Source organism: Bos grunniens, chromosome 7 (genome assembly GCF_055505025.1).
Source record: "Bos grunniens cultivar Pamir isolate PY7600 chromosome 7, Bosgru_T2T1.0, whole genome shotgun sequence".
Classification (NCBI taxonomy): domain Eukaryota; kingdom Metazoa; phylum Chordata; class Mammalia; order Artiodactyla; family Bovidae; genus Bos; species Bos grunniens.
Window position 1 is genome coordinate 89,752,645 of NC_141171.1, and position 15,122 is coordinate 89,767,766.

Genomic DNA, 15,122 nt, shown 5'->3' on the forward strand with positions numbered 1-15,122 from the left:
GTGTAAAAAGTTTCTGGTCTATTGACCAGAAACTGTTAACATCACCTGGCAAATTGTAAAAAATGTAAAATCTCAGGACCCATTCCTGACTCATGAGTTGGAGTTGTAGATAACCCCATTTCTCTGGCTGCACAATGCTTGAGAATTCTTCCAATTCATGCCTAAGCCACTTAGTGCCATAAATTCTTAGTTTTAGGAGTCAGTTTCAGGAATCAGTTTAGGGTGTGGACAATGCAAAGATTGTCCAATCAGAGCAGTGCTCAGTATTGGTGCTTTGTTCTGATCAGCAGATGCCCTCTCCTTCACATCATACCATCCCTCAAATATGAACTGCTGCTGCTGCTGCTGCTAAGTCACTTCAGTCGTGTCTGACTCTGTGCGACCCCATAGACGGTAGCCCACCAGGCTCCCCCGTCCCTGGGATTCTCCAGGCAAGAACACTGGAGTGGGTTGCCATTTCCTTCTCCAATGCATGAAAGTGAAAAGTGAAAGTGAAGTCCCTCAGTCGTGTCCGACTCTTCGCGACCCCATGGACTGCAGCCCACCAGGCTCCTCCATCCATGGGATTTTCCAGGCAAGAGCACTGGAGTGGGGTGCCATCGCCTTCTCACCCTAGTTGTTCTGCACAGCCATCTTGCAATGTTGAAAACAAATCCAATACAAAGAGGGTCTCAGTGAGTTTCAGCAGAGTGAAACCAGAACTCTGAGGAACTGCCTTCTGAAATGTATCCTACCTTTTCAACATGTAAGCCAACAAGTTAAATGACTTTTTAGGCTGGATGAAAACCCATGACCTAAAACCCAAATCTGGTTTGTACTGCTCCAAACTAAGAACAATTTTTACATTTTAAAAAGACATAGGAAGAAAAGAAGAAAGAGGAAGTGAGAAGGGGGTGGGGGGAGAGAGGAGGGGAGAAGAGAGGTAGGGGAGGAGGGAAGCGGGGGGAGGGGAGAGGGACAGAGGAAGGGGGAGAGGGACAGATGAGTGGGGAGAGGAGAAAGGGGTAGAGAAAGAGGAGGGAGCAAGGGAGGATAGGTAGGAAACAGACATATATGGTCCACAAAACCTAAAACATTTACTATTTAGCCCTTTACATTAAAAGTTACCTGATCCCTAAGCCAAACAAAGCATCCAAATGTTCCCTTCACTTGTTCATGCATGTAAATGGCCTGGCCCTTAGCAGATATTCAATTACTGTTAGTTCTCACTACCACTCTCCTAAATTTTACCTTCCCCAAGACTGTGATACAATACATAAAACTACCAAAAGAAGTATGCAAATATTACATAATATCATATTTTTACACCTATCAGTTCCATTCAGTCATTCAGTCATGTCCAACTCTTTGCAACCCCATGGACTGAAGCATGCCAGGCCTCCCTGTCCATCACCAATTCCCAGAGAGTGCTCAAACTCATGTCCATCGAGTCGGTGATGCCATCCAACCATCTTATCCTCTGTCAACCCCTTCTCCTCCTGCCTTCAATCTTTCCCAGCATCAGGGTCTTCTCCAATGACTCAGTTCTTCACATCAGGTGGCCAAAGTATTGGAGTTTCAGTTTCAGCGTCAGTCTTTCCAATGAACATTCTGGACTGATTTCCCTTTAGGATTGACTGGTTTGATCTCCTTGCAGTCCAAGGGACTCTCAAGAGTCTTCTCCAACACCACAGTTCAAAAGCATCAATTCTTCAGCTCTCTTTATAGTCCAACTATAGCTTTCTTTATAGTTGAACTCTTACATCCATATAGGACTACTGGAAAAACCATAACTTTGACCAGATGGACCTTTGAGGGTAAATTCTCTATATTCATCAAGATATTATGTTGCATTGTTAATAGTTAAAAACACTAGTTCTAGAACTAGTTTGCTTGGGACCCAATCCTTATCACTCACTAGCTGTGAGACTGTAGACAAGCTGTTTAACCTTTTATACCTCTTTTTTCTAAAGGAGATCAGTCCTGGGTGTTCATTGGAAGGACTGATGTTAAAGCTGAAACTCCAGCACTTTGGCCACCTGATATGAAGAGCTGACTTATTTGAAAAGACCCTGATGCTGGGAAAGATTGAGGGCAGGAGAAGGGGACGACAGAGGATGAGATGGTTGGATGGCACCACTGACTCAATGGACATGGGTTTGGGTGGACTCCGGGAGTTGGTGATGGACAGGAAGGCCTGGCGTGCTGCAGTTCATGGGGTCACAAAGAGTCGGACATGACTAAGTGACTAAACTGAACTGAACCTCATTTTCCTAAGTACAGAGTAATTATTCATAGTACCTGGCTTAACAAGATGGTTAAATGAGTAAATGTAAAGTACTTCAAATTAGTGCCTAACACATGGTAAACAAATTAATAAAGTTATCATATCTCTGATTTACAATTTTCTAAAATGTTTAAGTATCAATCCAGACTCATTCTGATGTTGGTAGAGATGTATAATCATTCAAAAATGCTCACAACTGTAGGGAAAGGTCAGATTGCTGCCAATACTATAAATTTCATCTACCTGATCACTGAAATACTCACTTAGGCTTTTAGCACACTGTTCTTAAATAGTAATGGTTCAGGATTGGTGTTGGGTTGGCCAAAATGTTCAACATTTGAGTTTTTCTGTTACATCTTACAGAAAAACCCTAATGGTTTTTTTGGTCAACCCAATAAAAACATTCTTCTTTGCCTATCAGTTCTCAAACTGTGGGCACTCGGAAAGAAACAAGACTAAAAGGTATCCAAAGGAATTATTACTCTGTTTTCTCCTTTATTGGTTTAAATGATAATCTGTCACTACTAAAGAACAAGAAATATCCCCTAGAGCATTGCTTTTGACCCTTCTAAACTTCCTCTTTTTCTCTAACTTTATTTTTAGATAGATATCAAACAGGAAATTCCACTCCACTAAGAAATGGTGAATTTTCTAGCTAAGACTGGAGGGTGGGACCCAATGGGAAATCAGTAATGAAGAATGAACCAGGGAGTTGGGGAGGGGAAGGGTGAATGGACAAGGGTAAAACAAGAGGCCATTTCTATTTTCTTTCCCCTACTAGGAGTGAAACCAGTAGCTTCCGTTTATCCCTAAGGAATAACTTTTAAAAACTAGATCAGTCGATTTCAGGCAACATTCAAAAATCAACAGACTGGCAAGACTAGTGAGCAGATATAGCCACAGAACTGTTCTAATGCCCCAACACCGGATGGATGAGAGTTTGTAGGTACGAAGAGACATAACAATGATTTGCCACTTACTGCTGCTGCTGCTGCTGCTAAGTCGCTTCAGTCGTGTCCGACTCTGTGCAACCCTATAGACGGCAGCCCACCAGGCTTCCCCGTCCCTGGGATTCTCCAGGCAAGAACACTGGAGTGGGTTGCCATTTCCTTCTCCAGTGCATGAAAGTGAAAGTGAAGTCACTCAATCGTGTCCGACTCTTCGAGACCCCATGGACTGCAGCCTACCAGGCTCCTCCGTCCATGGGATTTTCCAGGCAAGAGTACTGGAGTGGGGTGCCATTGACTTACTGCTAAGTGTTGCCAAATGTGCTTTAAGTACCTCATGGACTGGAAATACACTGCAAATTATCTTCCTTATGTTGTGAATAGGAACAGAAGCTTTTCTTTCTTTCCTGTTTATATTATCGATCACTGCATATTCAAATCCACCTCTTCTGCCTTGTGAGAAACTGACGTATAGGATGTAGTTTATAACACTTTGTACCTTTTGGATTTGAAACTGTAAAATGCCACATGTGGCCTTTCTGAATGAGTCTATTAGCCTAAATGCAGGTTCAACTTAAGCCAGGAAATATGAAATCTCATACAACTACTAAAATTTTCACAAATTAGTCTGAGATTCTCAAAAGATAGCATTATATTATAGATTAATGAATCAACTGTAAACATAATTCTACAGATCAGTATTACTCAGGATCTCTAGTATTGGTTTCTGTAGTGTCAAGATGTCAGTGTAGTAATACTCCAAACTGAGAGATGAGAATTTTGGGGGAAGCATACAAAAAAAGGTAAAAAACTTTTACGCACTTAACTTACATTACCAAACTGGCAAGCTCACATCGCAGAGACTGACCTGCTGATCATAAGACACCAATGCACAAAGATAATGCTTAACAAATGACTTAATACTATGAAAGCTTTCTAAAAATTTTAATCCACTAAAAATAATAAAAAACTAAGCTGCTTTCTTAGTCTGTACTTTTAATTACATTTAATATTTTTTAGCCAAATAATATCTGCTTAAAGAACTGAAACAGTGCACCAGGGTAAATATATATACAGACACATATATGTACACATATACATGTGTGTGTATGTGACTCCCTTCCATGACAGACACAGTCACAGAGGAAACTACATATTACCACATAGTTTATTGCATCCTTCCCAAAATTTCATACAATATAGGAATATATATTCTTTTTCAAAACACAAATGGTAGCATCTTCTTTACTTTATTCACTTCATAATATTTTTGGATTAAATTCCCATCTAATCCTAGTGGCTGTCCAAGCTTTACAATCTAATGTTTAAATCGTAAAATCTGAATTCCATAATACTACACAAAGTGTTATTCCTAGTGCATCTTCTACCTACTCAACGTACATTAAGTAAAAACAAAAAAAGTAGTTGGTCAAACAGGTATGAGAAACACTTGGTTAAAAAGGTAAATAGCCTTCTTTCTAGAAACAGTGGCTGACTTTATTTTTCTGGGCTCCAAAATCACTGCAAATGGTGATTGCAGCCATGAAATTAAAAGACACTTACTCCTTGGAAGGAAAGTTATGACCAACCTAGATAGCATATTAAAAAGGAGAGACATTACTCTGCCAACAAAAGTCCGTCTAGTCAAGGCTATGGTTTTTCCAGTGGTCATGTATGGATGTGAGAGTTGGATTATAAAGAAAGCTGAGCACAGAAGAATTGATGCTTTTGAACTGTGGTGTTGGAGAAGACTCTTGAGAGTCCCTTGGACTGCAAGGAGATCCAACCAGTCCATCTTAAAGGATATCAGTCCTGGGTGTTCATTGGAAGGACTGATGTTGAAGCTGAAATTCCAATACTTTGGCCACCTGATGCAAAGAGCTGACTCGTTAGAAAAGACCCTGATGCTGCGAAAGATTGAGGGCAAGAGGAGAAGGGGACGACAGAGGATGAGATGGTTGGATGGCATCACCGACTCAGTGGACATGGGTTTGGGTGGACTCCGGGAGTTGGTGATGGACAGGGAGGCCTGGTGTGCTGTGGTTCATGGGTTCACAGAGAGTCGGACACAACTAAGCTACTGAACTGAACTAAGCCTTCTTTCTTGCTGAACCTCCCAGACTCCTGAATGTGCTAATTTAGTCAGAGATTCATTACAAGGCTTATGCTGTACATTTCACCAGGAGGTGCAGTGGTAAATATGAATAATCCACTTGCTAAGGCAGGAGATGCGGATTCGATCCCTGAGTTGGGAAGATCCCCTGGAGGAGGAAATGGCAACCTACACCAGTATTCTTGCCTGGGAAATTCCATGGGCACAGGAGCCTGACAGCTACAGTCCATGGGGTTGCAAAGAGTCACACAAACAACTCAGCACACACACATGCATGCACACACACACACACATTTTATGAAGTTATTTAGGCAAGAAGTTTTCTTGCAGAGGAGCACCTTTTAAGGTTGGTATTCCAAAGAACTCTCACATCCATACATGACTACAGGAAAAACCATGTGAGAGTTGGATTATAAAGAAAGCTGAGCACCAAAGAATTGCTTTTGAATTGTGATGTTGGAGAAGACTCTTGAGAGTCCCTTGGACTGCAAGGAGATCCAACCAGTCCATCCTAAAGGAAATCAATCCTGAATGTTCTTTGGAAGGACTGATGTTGAAGCTGAAACTCCAATACTTTGGCCACGTGATGCAAAGAGCTGACTTGTTTGAAAAGACCCTGATGCTGGGAAAGATTGAAGGCAGGAGAAGAAGGGGACGACAGAGGATGAGATGGCTGGATGGCATCACCGACTCAATGGACATGAGTTCGAGTAAACTCCAGGAGTCAGTGATGGACAGGGAGGCCTGGCTTGCTGCAGTCCATGGGGTTGCAAAGAGTCGGACATGACTCAGCGATTGAACTGAACTGAATTCCAAAGAACACACTTTTGGGAACTGTAAGTTACAGCATCTAGTTTAATCATCCTAAAAAGCCTGACAGATGGGTTGTATTGTGACCATTTTATAAGATAAAGAAGCTGAAATCACAAACTTTAAGTGACTTTCCTATAGTCACCAGCTGAAAGAGGCAGAACTGGTATTAATCCACCAAATATATCCTCTTCTCCCTACACCGCTCAGAGCTCATCATCCTTTTAGCATCACTAGGCACTAGTGACAGTAAAGAAATATCCCTTGTCTTTAGCCTATGAGGCTGAGCTTAAAAATACTCTGACAGCATAAGTCTGGAATATCAAAAGAGCCAAAAGCACCCTACATCTAAAGCATGCAACCAAATTTCAGAGGGGGAAGAAATGATTGTGGACATAAGAGTCCAGGAAAGGATGACCTATATGACTTAAGGTAGGTTAATTACAACCCTCTATGCTCAATTTTTTTCTGCTACAAATCGAAGATGATACCTGTCTGGTAGTATGTCACAGATCAAAGGAAGGCACATACACAAAAATTGACTTCTCAAACAATATTAGTTCTTTTTGCCATCTCCCATAATTTCCGATTTGTTTCCACCTTTAACTTTTACATTATTTGAAAAAAAAAATTAACCATTTAACAGAAAACGATTTCTTTTTGCCATGATTCACACAAACTTCTAGCTTCCTAGAATTCAAAAGTGCCAAATCTTATAAAAATATTTCTCTAAATAAAAATTCAGAAACATTTTTGAAGATTTCTAAGTCAAAAGTGTAAATATTTTTCAAAATAACTGTCAAGCCTTGTAATTTTGGCTCACAGATTAGAAAATGGAAACAAGACCAGCCGTAGGGAAAAACAATAGCACGGTCCTCAGATGCTGGGGATGGAAGAAGGAAGGTCAGGAAGTGGCCTGAAGGGAGAGTAAGGAAGACACTGACTTTACTCCTCTCTCCCATTGAGTTGATGTAAAAGGTAGGAAGTGGATGGGTGGACACAGAAGATGTCTGTTAGGAAGGGCAACAGAAAACAGGGTTTCACTGTTTCTCCATTAACTTGCGCCATTTAATTTCAGAATTCACCTGCAGTCCCAGTTTTCTCCAGTCACATCCACAGCCCAAGGAATAACAAAATAAGGGGACACTCCATTTCCAGCCTCTGCTACTTAACCTATCTCCTGACATTTTTGGAATTTCTAACAACATCTCCTCTTCCTTGCTATGATCTCCCAGCTTTGGCAGTTTGTTGCTGTTTTTCTTTTGTCACTAAATCATGTCCAACTCTTTGCAACCCCATGAACTATAGCCCTCCAGGCTCCTCTGTTCATGGGATTTCCCAGGCAAGCATACTGGAGTGGGTTGCCATTTCCTACTCCAGGGGATCCTCCTGACCCAGGGATCAAACCCTCCCCTCCGGCATTAGATTCTTTACTGCTGAGGCACCAGGGCTTTGGCAGAGCTAAGTCCATTTCTTGGACTAGCGGGCCTTTTGCTCCAGTAAATGCAATGTCCCCTCAGAAATTTCCATAGGAACACGCCATTACTCAACCTCATTGCATACTGCCCTGCTCAGTACTTGTTTTTTGTTTGTTTGTTTACAGGGCCCATCTCCAACTCACCCTCACCCCATTAGACCTAGACACTTTAAATGGAGGAACCAAGTTGCAGCTCACATTTTTTAATTATTAACAATTTTCACATCCTGAATTTTTAGCTAAATTTTTATAAAACATTTAAATATCCATTTCTTATTTTAGTAATTACACCAAACACATCTTATGCACCAATTTACACCTTCTATTGCCTTCACCTCTTATTCCAACAACTTCAACAGCAACTGGCTCTAGGCAGGCTTCAACCACATCGGCACTGATGCAACCTGGGAAGTTTCCACCGTAAGCATGGGAAAGGAAAGCCAGTGGTTAAATGTCTCCTCCATTCCTCCCCCTATCGGCTCTGAGATAGATTTCATCGGTTTCTTAGAAGGACCTATACATTGAAAACCCATTGCCTGCTGGCATGACCAACTGGATAACTCATAACTATATCGGTTCTCCCTTCTTCCTATTTCACTCCTCTGTCCTTGTCTTTGGCTCCCTAAGCCCCAATAAACAATCCCAAACAAACAAGTCTCACAAAGGCATTTGAGGGCAAGCCAATGAATTGATCAGGGTCCTAAAGGGAAACAGAAACCAGGCTAAAAATCTGAAGAGAGAAAATGTAACAAAGAAAGTTTAGCTTTTTAACAGAGGATTAACTACAAAGGAGAAAGAGGTAAAGGTAAAAACCATGAGTACATCAGATACAGGAAGCAGCCGGCAACTTCGAGAGCTAAGACAAAGTGTCTAAAGGAGGAAGAAATTTGGAAGATGTCTCTCTCCCAGGCTGAGAGTCAAACCTCATTAACAAGAGCGAGGCCATGAGCCCTGGACGGCTGAGGAGTCAGCCAGAGCGCCGCTTCCTACAGGCAGCTTCCCACAGGCCAGCCCTGCTGGGGGCTCTGAGACGCCAGGAAGACTCTGTGAAGCTGTGCCTGGGGGGTTCTGGAGAGACCCTCCAGGAAGCACCGCTGCTGCTGGCTAAACTGGCCAGAAAGTCAGGGTATAGTCAAACTCACCCAAAAGCACCTTTTTCCCAACAAAGCTTCACGTCGCACCAACTGACCAAGGAAAATGTCTGCAGGTTCCCACTCCAGCTGTACGAGGCAGGGCAACGGTGGTGGGCTGAAAAGAAGCAAGGCCGTAAGTGGTTAAGCAGCACAAGGCAAAGGCCCAATCTACTAACAAAGGGCAAACCTCGTTCTTCCCCCCAGGGAATTTACCAAAACCGGCAGGACAGAGAGGCTCAGGCCTGGGCCTGTTTCCTTCCGGTATCCACCCAAACCAGATCCTCTTTTCTTCTATCTTCCCAGCTTCCAGCCTTCCTTGCTTGCAGGACTCGCATCTGCCACTCACAGGCCGGGCCAGCAGATGAGCTTCTCCACCAGACACAGGCATCCAACATCTCCCTTTGTCTCCCACCTTCACTTAGAACGAACTCTTCACGTAAGGTGTTACCCAGATTCTCTGAGCCCAAAACACCTAGGCGGTCTTGAAACTGACAGTAATCAACAAGCCCACAACACCTGTAACCAGCCTTCTCTGTCCAAGCTCACTTGAATTGTTTTCACAGAAAGCTACCCGTCCTCCTAGCAGCACTAACGTTATGTTTCCCTGAGCTACTTTTCAGAGCCTTGGAGTCAGCAGCATCCAGTTCCAGCGCCCGCCAGTTAAGACGGGTGAGGACCATGGACCCTCCAACTACAGGGCATAAGCAAGTGTCTGCTCCTCGACCTTTTGACGTCAGAGGACTGAGAAATGCCATGCTCGGAATATGCTGGAGCCAGGCATCTGTAGGCAAGTTGCACCTGTGCAGGATGACTGTCTCACCTTTTTCCTATCTCCAATTACCTTTCTCCAAGTTCCCCACACCTCAACTTTATCGCCTAAATGTCCTGAGCCTGCAGGAAGGTGGATCTGAGGTCTCTCAGCTCCTCACCTGGCTGCCTTGTGAAGAAACCTTCTCTGCTGCAAACCTCTCTGTCTCAGCGTTTGGCTTGCTGCGCGTTAGGAAAACAAGTCTGGTTCAGTTAACAGTCTCATCCTGTCAACTTCTTTCTCATTCAATAAAGTCATCAAAATAATTGATGGACTTTGGAATAGTGACCTCAAGTGATGAAAACGCTGCCAAAGTCCTGTTATGGAGAACATTCGTTTTGGAGTTAGACAAACCAGTGCTAAAACTCTGGCTCCGGCATCTGCCGATTGTGTGTTCTTCATATAGAGATTTTTAACCTTACTCTTCTGTAAATTGGAGATGTTTTGTTTTGTAAGGTTATTTTAAGAATTATGAAAACAAGATGCATTTGTTCACCCAACAAATATTTATTGAGCACAGCTACGTGCCAGACATTTTCCTAAACACCAAAAGGTAACGTATGCAAACATCTGGTTCGTGACTGAAGCTTAATATAAAAGAGTTTCCTTTCCTCTTCTTTCCCTTTATGATTGTGAACATTGCCCACAGTAAGTGAGCAACGAAATTTACTTATCACTGTTCTGTTTATTTGTATTTCTTTGTCACATAGGAAACACAAAAGAAAAATCTTTATAAATTACATCCATATACTAGCATTTTTAGGACTCATTCCTATAAGGATACTCGGGAGGCTTTTTTTATAAAGGTATTTGGAATATTCATTATTGGTATGAAATTTGCCAACACAGAAAAGTATCTCAGAGAAGCTGCTATGTGTGATTAAGATCATTGTTAGTGGGCACACATGCTTTCTATTTCACCCATTTATAAATAATAGTACACATGGCAAATACCTTTGACATTTTTTTTATTTCAAAGATTTTTGTAAGCATGAAACATTAACATTTTACGTATGGGTATGGAGAGGTTGAATCATTTGCCCAAGGTCACTTAGTACATCCGTGACATAGTTACTAGCTAAACTCTTAGTTTCCTATGCCCTAGTCCTCCTGCCTCTTCCCTCTCCTTGAAAAAATATTTGCCTACAGTGATGCCTACTTGCCTTTTAGCCAAGAAAGTACAGTGGAAAAAAACATACAACTTGTATTTTTCCCCCAAATCAAATTAATCAGAAAATAAAATTAAAGCGCATTTATTTAGCAGAAAGCTACTCTTTCCATTAATGAGAATTTTATTGAATATAATAAAATATTTCAGGCAATTCTTCATGTTTTTTTTTCTCTTCCTTTCTCAGATTTATTGAAAAGCATTTTTATTAGTGCAATAATAGGCTCTGGGACATGCAATTATATTGAGATGCTGACACTTTCCTGTTAGTTGCAGCCTTTGGCCTGAGGCCAAACACGGAACCCAAGCATATGAGTTTCCCTGCAAGCAGTCCTGGCATGCCACTCGCCTGCGTTTGTCCTTACAGCAACCTTCAATTTCACCCAATATAGAGAGAATTAACTAATTTTTCCCTACCATTACAATTGATCCAAATGGGTACTTCCATCTCTCTTTTAGGGAAAACAAAAAATTCCTTACAAAACTTTTGGAGGATGCAATTAAGGACAGACCTGTTAGAAGATTTTGATTTCAGATTCATGTGGGAAAACACCATAAAGGGTATCATTTACAAACATGAAATGCAAATACTTGTGCCTTTGTCATGAGTTTTCTTTATAGCTTTCACTTTTGTACATTTTTTTATTGCAATTCCTCCTCCTTCCAAACTCCAAACATTTCAGAGTAAAAGTGTAGATATCGTCTATAAATAAAATACAGATCCAAACCTCTGGAACTTTTTTTTTTCCCTCAGGCAAGGAAAACCAACCTAAGAAAAAAGAAACCATCAGAGGATGCTTCTGAATCCACTCCCACTTTTTGTTTAAAGATACTATGTTCCAATTTTAAAGAAGTAAAATCTCCTATCTTTGTAGATTCTGTGCCATAGATTACTTTCCCCCACATATCCCACCCTCCTTCTTGGAAATGCTGTGTGTGTTGTTAGAAAACCCACATATAAACTTTAAAACGTTTGCTTTTCAGTTAGATGTGAAGAATGAGAAAACACAAACAACTAGACTGTGCCCTCTGAAGATGTCTCTGGCCCAAGTGTGAACAAAAATAAAGGGTTCCTGCCATCCCTAGGCATGCCCAGCAATGTACTGATGACCTTCAGCTCCTACAGGTTAACCATTTCAGCAAACTTTGGCAGCATTTTGGGCTTCACTTCCTCATCCAGGAAGTCGAATCTAGAAACACTAGTTATTCTGGCCTAAATTGGGTGTGAAACGTTCCTGGGAGGGGTGCAGAACCCTCACATGTCTTTTGAACTACAGCCCGTCAGCACTAACCATATCCCCTTTCTTTCTCATTGCTAGGGTATCTATGGTTTCCTGAGGCCACTGAAGTGCTATGGGGTTTTCCATAGCACTTTCCAGGCAAGATTACTGGAGTGGGTTGACGTTTCCTTCTCCAGTGGATCTTCCTGACCCAGGGATCGAACCCCAGTCTTCTGTGCTGCAGGCAGCCTCCTGAATTGCAGGTGGATTCCTGACCAACTGAGCCACCCGGGATACCCTGCTGCTGCTGCTGCTGCTGCTGCTAAGTCGCTTCAGTCGTGTCCGACTCTGTGCGACCCCATACACCAGGCTCCCCTGTCCCTGGAATTCTCCAGCAAGAACACCGGAGTGGGTTGCCATTTCCTCCTCCAATGCATGAAAGTGAAAAATGAAAGTGAAGTCGCTCAGTCGTGTCTGACTCTTAGCGACCCCATGGACTGCAGCTCACCAGGCTCCTCCGTCCATGGGATTTTCCAGACAAGAGTACTGGAGTGGGATGCCATCGCCTTCTCCGCCGGGATACCCTACTGATCACCAAATCAACTCCATTTTAGCATCACATGGAGCTAGGATGGAGGAACAAGAACTGCTTGGGAGACAGAAATGGGAAAGGACCTGGTTAACAGGCAACAAGTGAAGCTCTAAGTCGCCTCTCTCTAACAGAGTGTAAGATGAGGAGCCACATTCCCACACTGATAGAGGATATTTTCTTGAATATAATCTACACTCTTTGTGTTTTAAACCATACATATTTGTTATTCCATTCGTTTAATATGAACATAATACAGTCATCAATATAAAATACAGAAATACACATATATATAATATATGCATCTATATGTATGTATATATCATGTATATATATATATAATAATGCATTAGATTTATCACAGTACCCACGAGAACCTGTCTCCTCAGTGAAGACATTCTCATGTTCTCCACCTCTCAAGAGCACATCTATATATTCCCTGACAACACTTTTCATTTACATGCTTTCTGTTACTGTCTCACCTGCCCCGCCCACATACACCAAGAATACAGATTTTGACTGTGTTCTCTCGCCTGCACTTTTCCTTCCATCACTGGCCAATGCATCACTGATTCACCTTTCTCCTTCTTAAACCAGTTTTCTAGCCTCCTTACATACCAATATTTTACCACCTTCTTTACATATTCTGGGCTTCCCTGGTGGCTCAGACATTAAAGAATCTGCCTGCAATGCAGGAGACCCAGATTCAATCCCTGGATTGGGAAGATCCCCTGGAGAAGGGAATAGCAACCCACTCCAGTATTCTTGCCTGGAGAATTCCATGGACAGAGAAACCTGGCGGGGTCCAGTCCATGGGTTACAAAGAGTCGAACACAACTGAGCAATTAACACACTTTACATATTCTACTCATGGGTAAAATGTAATCCCCATGTAATTTTGTCCTTATAAATCCCATTCAACATATATTATCATATGTGAAATGGATCGCCAGTCCAGGTTCAATGCATGAGACAGGGTGCTCAGGGATGGTGCACTGGGATGACCCAGAGCGATGGGATGGGGAGGGAGGGAGGAGGAGGCTTCAGGATGGGGAACACATGTACACCTGTGGCTGATTCATGTCAATATATGGCAAAACCGCTACAATATTGTAAAGTAATTCAGTTCAGTTCAGTCGCTCAGTTGCGTCTGACTCTTTGCGACCCCATGAACTGCAGCACGCCAGGCCTCCCTGTTCATCACCAACTCCCAGAGTTCACGCAGACTCACGTCTATCGAGTCGGTGATGCCATCCAGCCATCTCATCCTCTGTCATCCCCTTCTCCTCCTGCCCTCAATCCCAGCATCAGAGTCTTTTCCAATGAGTCAACTCTTCACATGAGGTGGCCAAAGTACTGGAGTTTCAGCTTCAGCATCATTCCTTCCAAAGAACACCCAGGACTGATCTCCTTTAGAATGGACTGGTTGGATCTCCTTGCAGTCCAAGGGACTCTCAAGAGTCTTCTCCAACACCACAGTTCAAAAGCATCAGTTCTTTGGCGCTCAGCTTTCTTCACAGTCCAACTCTCACATCCATACATGACTACTGAAAAAGCCATAGCCTTGACTAGATGGACCTTTGTTGGCAAAGTAATGTCTCTGCTTTTTAATATGCTATCTAGGTTGGTCATAACTTTTCTTCCAAGGAGTAAGTGTCTTTTAATTTCATGGCTGCAATCACCATCTGCAGTGATTTTGGAGCCCCTAAAAATAAAGTCTGACACTGTTTCCACTGTTTCCCCATCTATTTCCCATGAAGTGATGGGACCAGATGCCATGATCTTTGTTTTCTGAATGTTGACCTTTAAGCCAACTTTTTCACTCTCCTCTTTCACTTTCATCAAGAGGCTTTTTAGTTCCTCTTCACTTTCTGCCATAAGGGTGGTATCATCTGCATATGATTATTGATATTTCTCCTGGAAATTTTGATTTCAGTTTGTGCTTCTTCCAGCCCAGCGTTTCTCATGATGTACTCTGCATAGAAGTTAAATAAACAGGGTGACAATATGCAGCCTTGACGTCCTCCTTTTCCTATTTGGAACCAGGCTGTTGTTCCATGTCCAGTTCTAACTCTTGCTTCCTGACCTGCATATAGGTTTCTCAAGAGGCAGGTCAGGTGGTCTGGTATTCCCATCTGTTTCAGAATTTTCCACAGTTTATTGTGATCCACACGGTCAAAGGCTTTGGCATAGTCACTCAAGCAGAAATAGATGTTTTTCTGGAATTCTCTTGCTTTTTCCATGATCCAGCGGATGTTGGCAATTTGATCTCTGGTTCCTCTGCCTTTTCTAAAACCAGCTTGAACATCTGGGAGTTCCCAGTTCATGTATTGCTGAAGCCTGGCTTGGAGAATTTTGAGCATTACTTTACTAGTGTGTGAGATGAGTGCAATTGTGCGGTAGTTTGAGTATTCTTTGGCATTGCCTTTCTTTGGGATTGGGATGAAAACTGATCTTTTCCAGTCCTGTGGCCACTGCTGAGTTGTCCAATTTTGCTGGCATATTGAGTGCAGCACTTTCACAACATCATCTTTCAGGATTTGAAATAGCTCAACTGAAATAGCTCATTACCTCCACTAGCTTTGTTCATA

General features: G+C 42.3%; 1 protein-coding gene and 1 long non-coding RNA gene across 37 annotated transcripts in view; one reads left to right on the forward strand and one right to left on the reverse strand.

The window, feature by feature from the left end:
• Positions 1-9,587, reverse strand: part of LOC147369947 (uncharacterized) — a 779,924-nt gene extending 770,337 nt beyond the window's left edge. For 6 of the 36 annotated variants that reach the window (XR_015168168.1, XR_015168166.1, XR_015168162.1 and 3 more), the window contains exons 1-2: positions 8,960-9,099; positions 8,756-8,861 (exon numbers count right to left, since the gene is read on the reverse strand). Coding sequence is in view for 7 of the 36 variants with exons in the window: in XM_086413023.1 (XP_086269149.1) it covers positions 8,756-8,861; positions 8,960-9,134 (281 nt within the window). In the remaining 29 variants the exon portion in view is untranslated. Of the gene's footprint in view, positions 1-8,755; positions 8,862-8,959 lie in introns of all 36 variants that reach the window. The other 30 variants (XR_015168184.1, XR_015168181.1, XR_015168180.1 and 27 more) reach the window with 20 other exon arrangements.
• A 385-nt stretch (positions 9,588-9,972) lies between these two features.
• Positions 9,973-13,013, forward strand: LOC147369949 (uncharacterized). Its single transcript, XR_015168189.1, has 3 exons — positions 9,973-10,107; positions 11,707-11,848; positions 12,042-13,013. It is a non-coding gene; the product is annotated as an uncharacterized LOC147369949 (long non-coding RNA).
• The last annotated feature ends 2,109 nt before the right edge of the window (positions 13,014-15,122 follow it).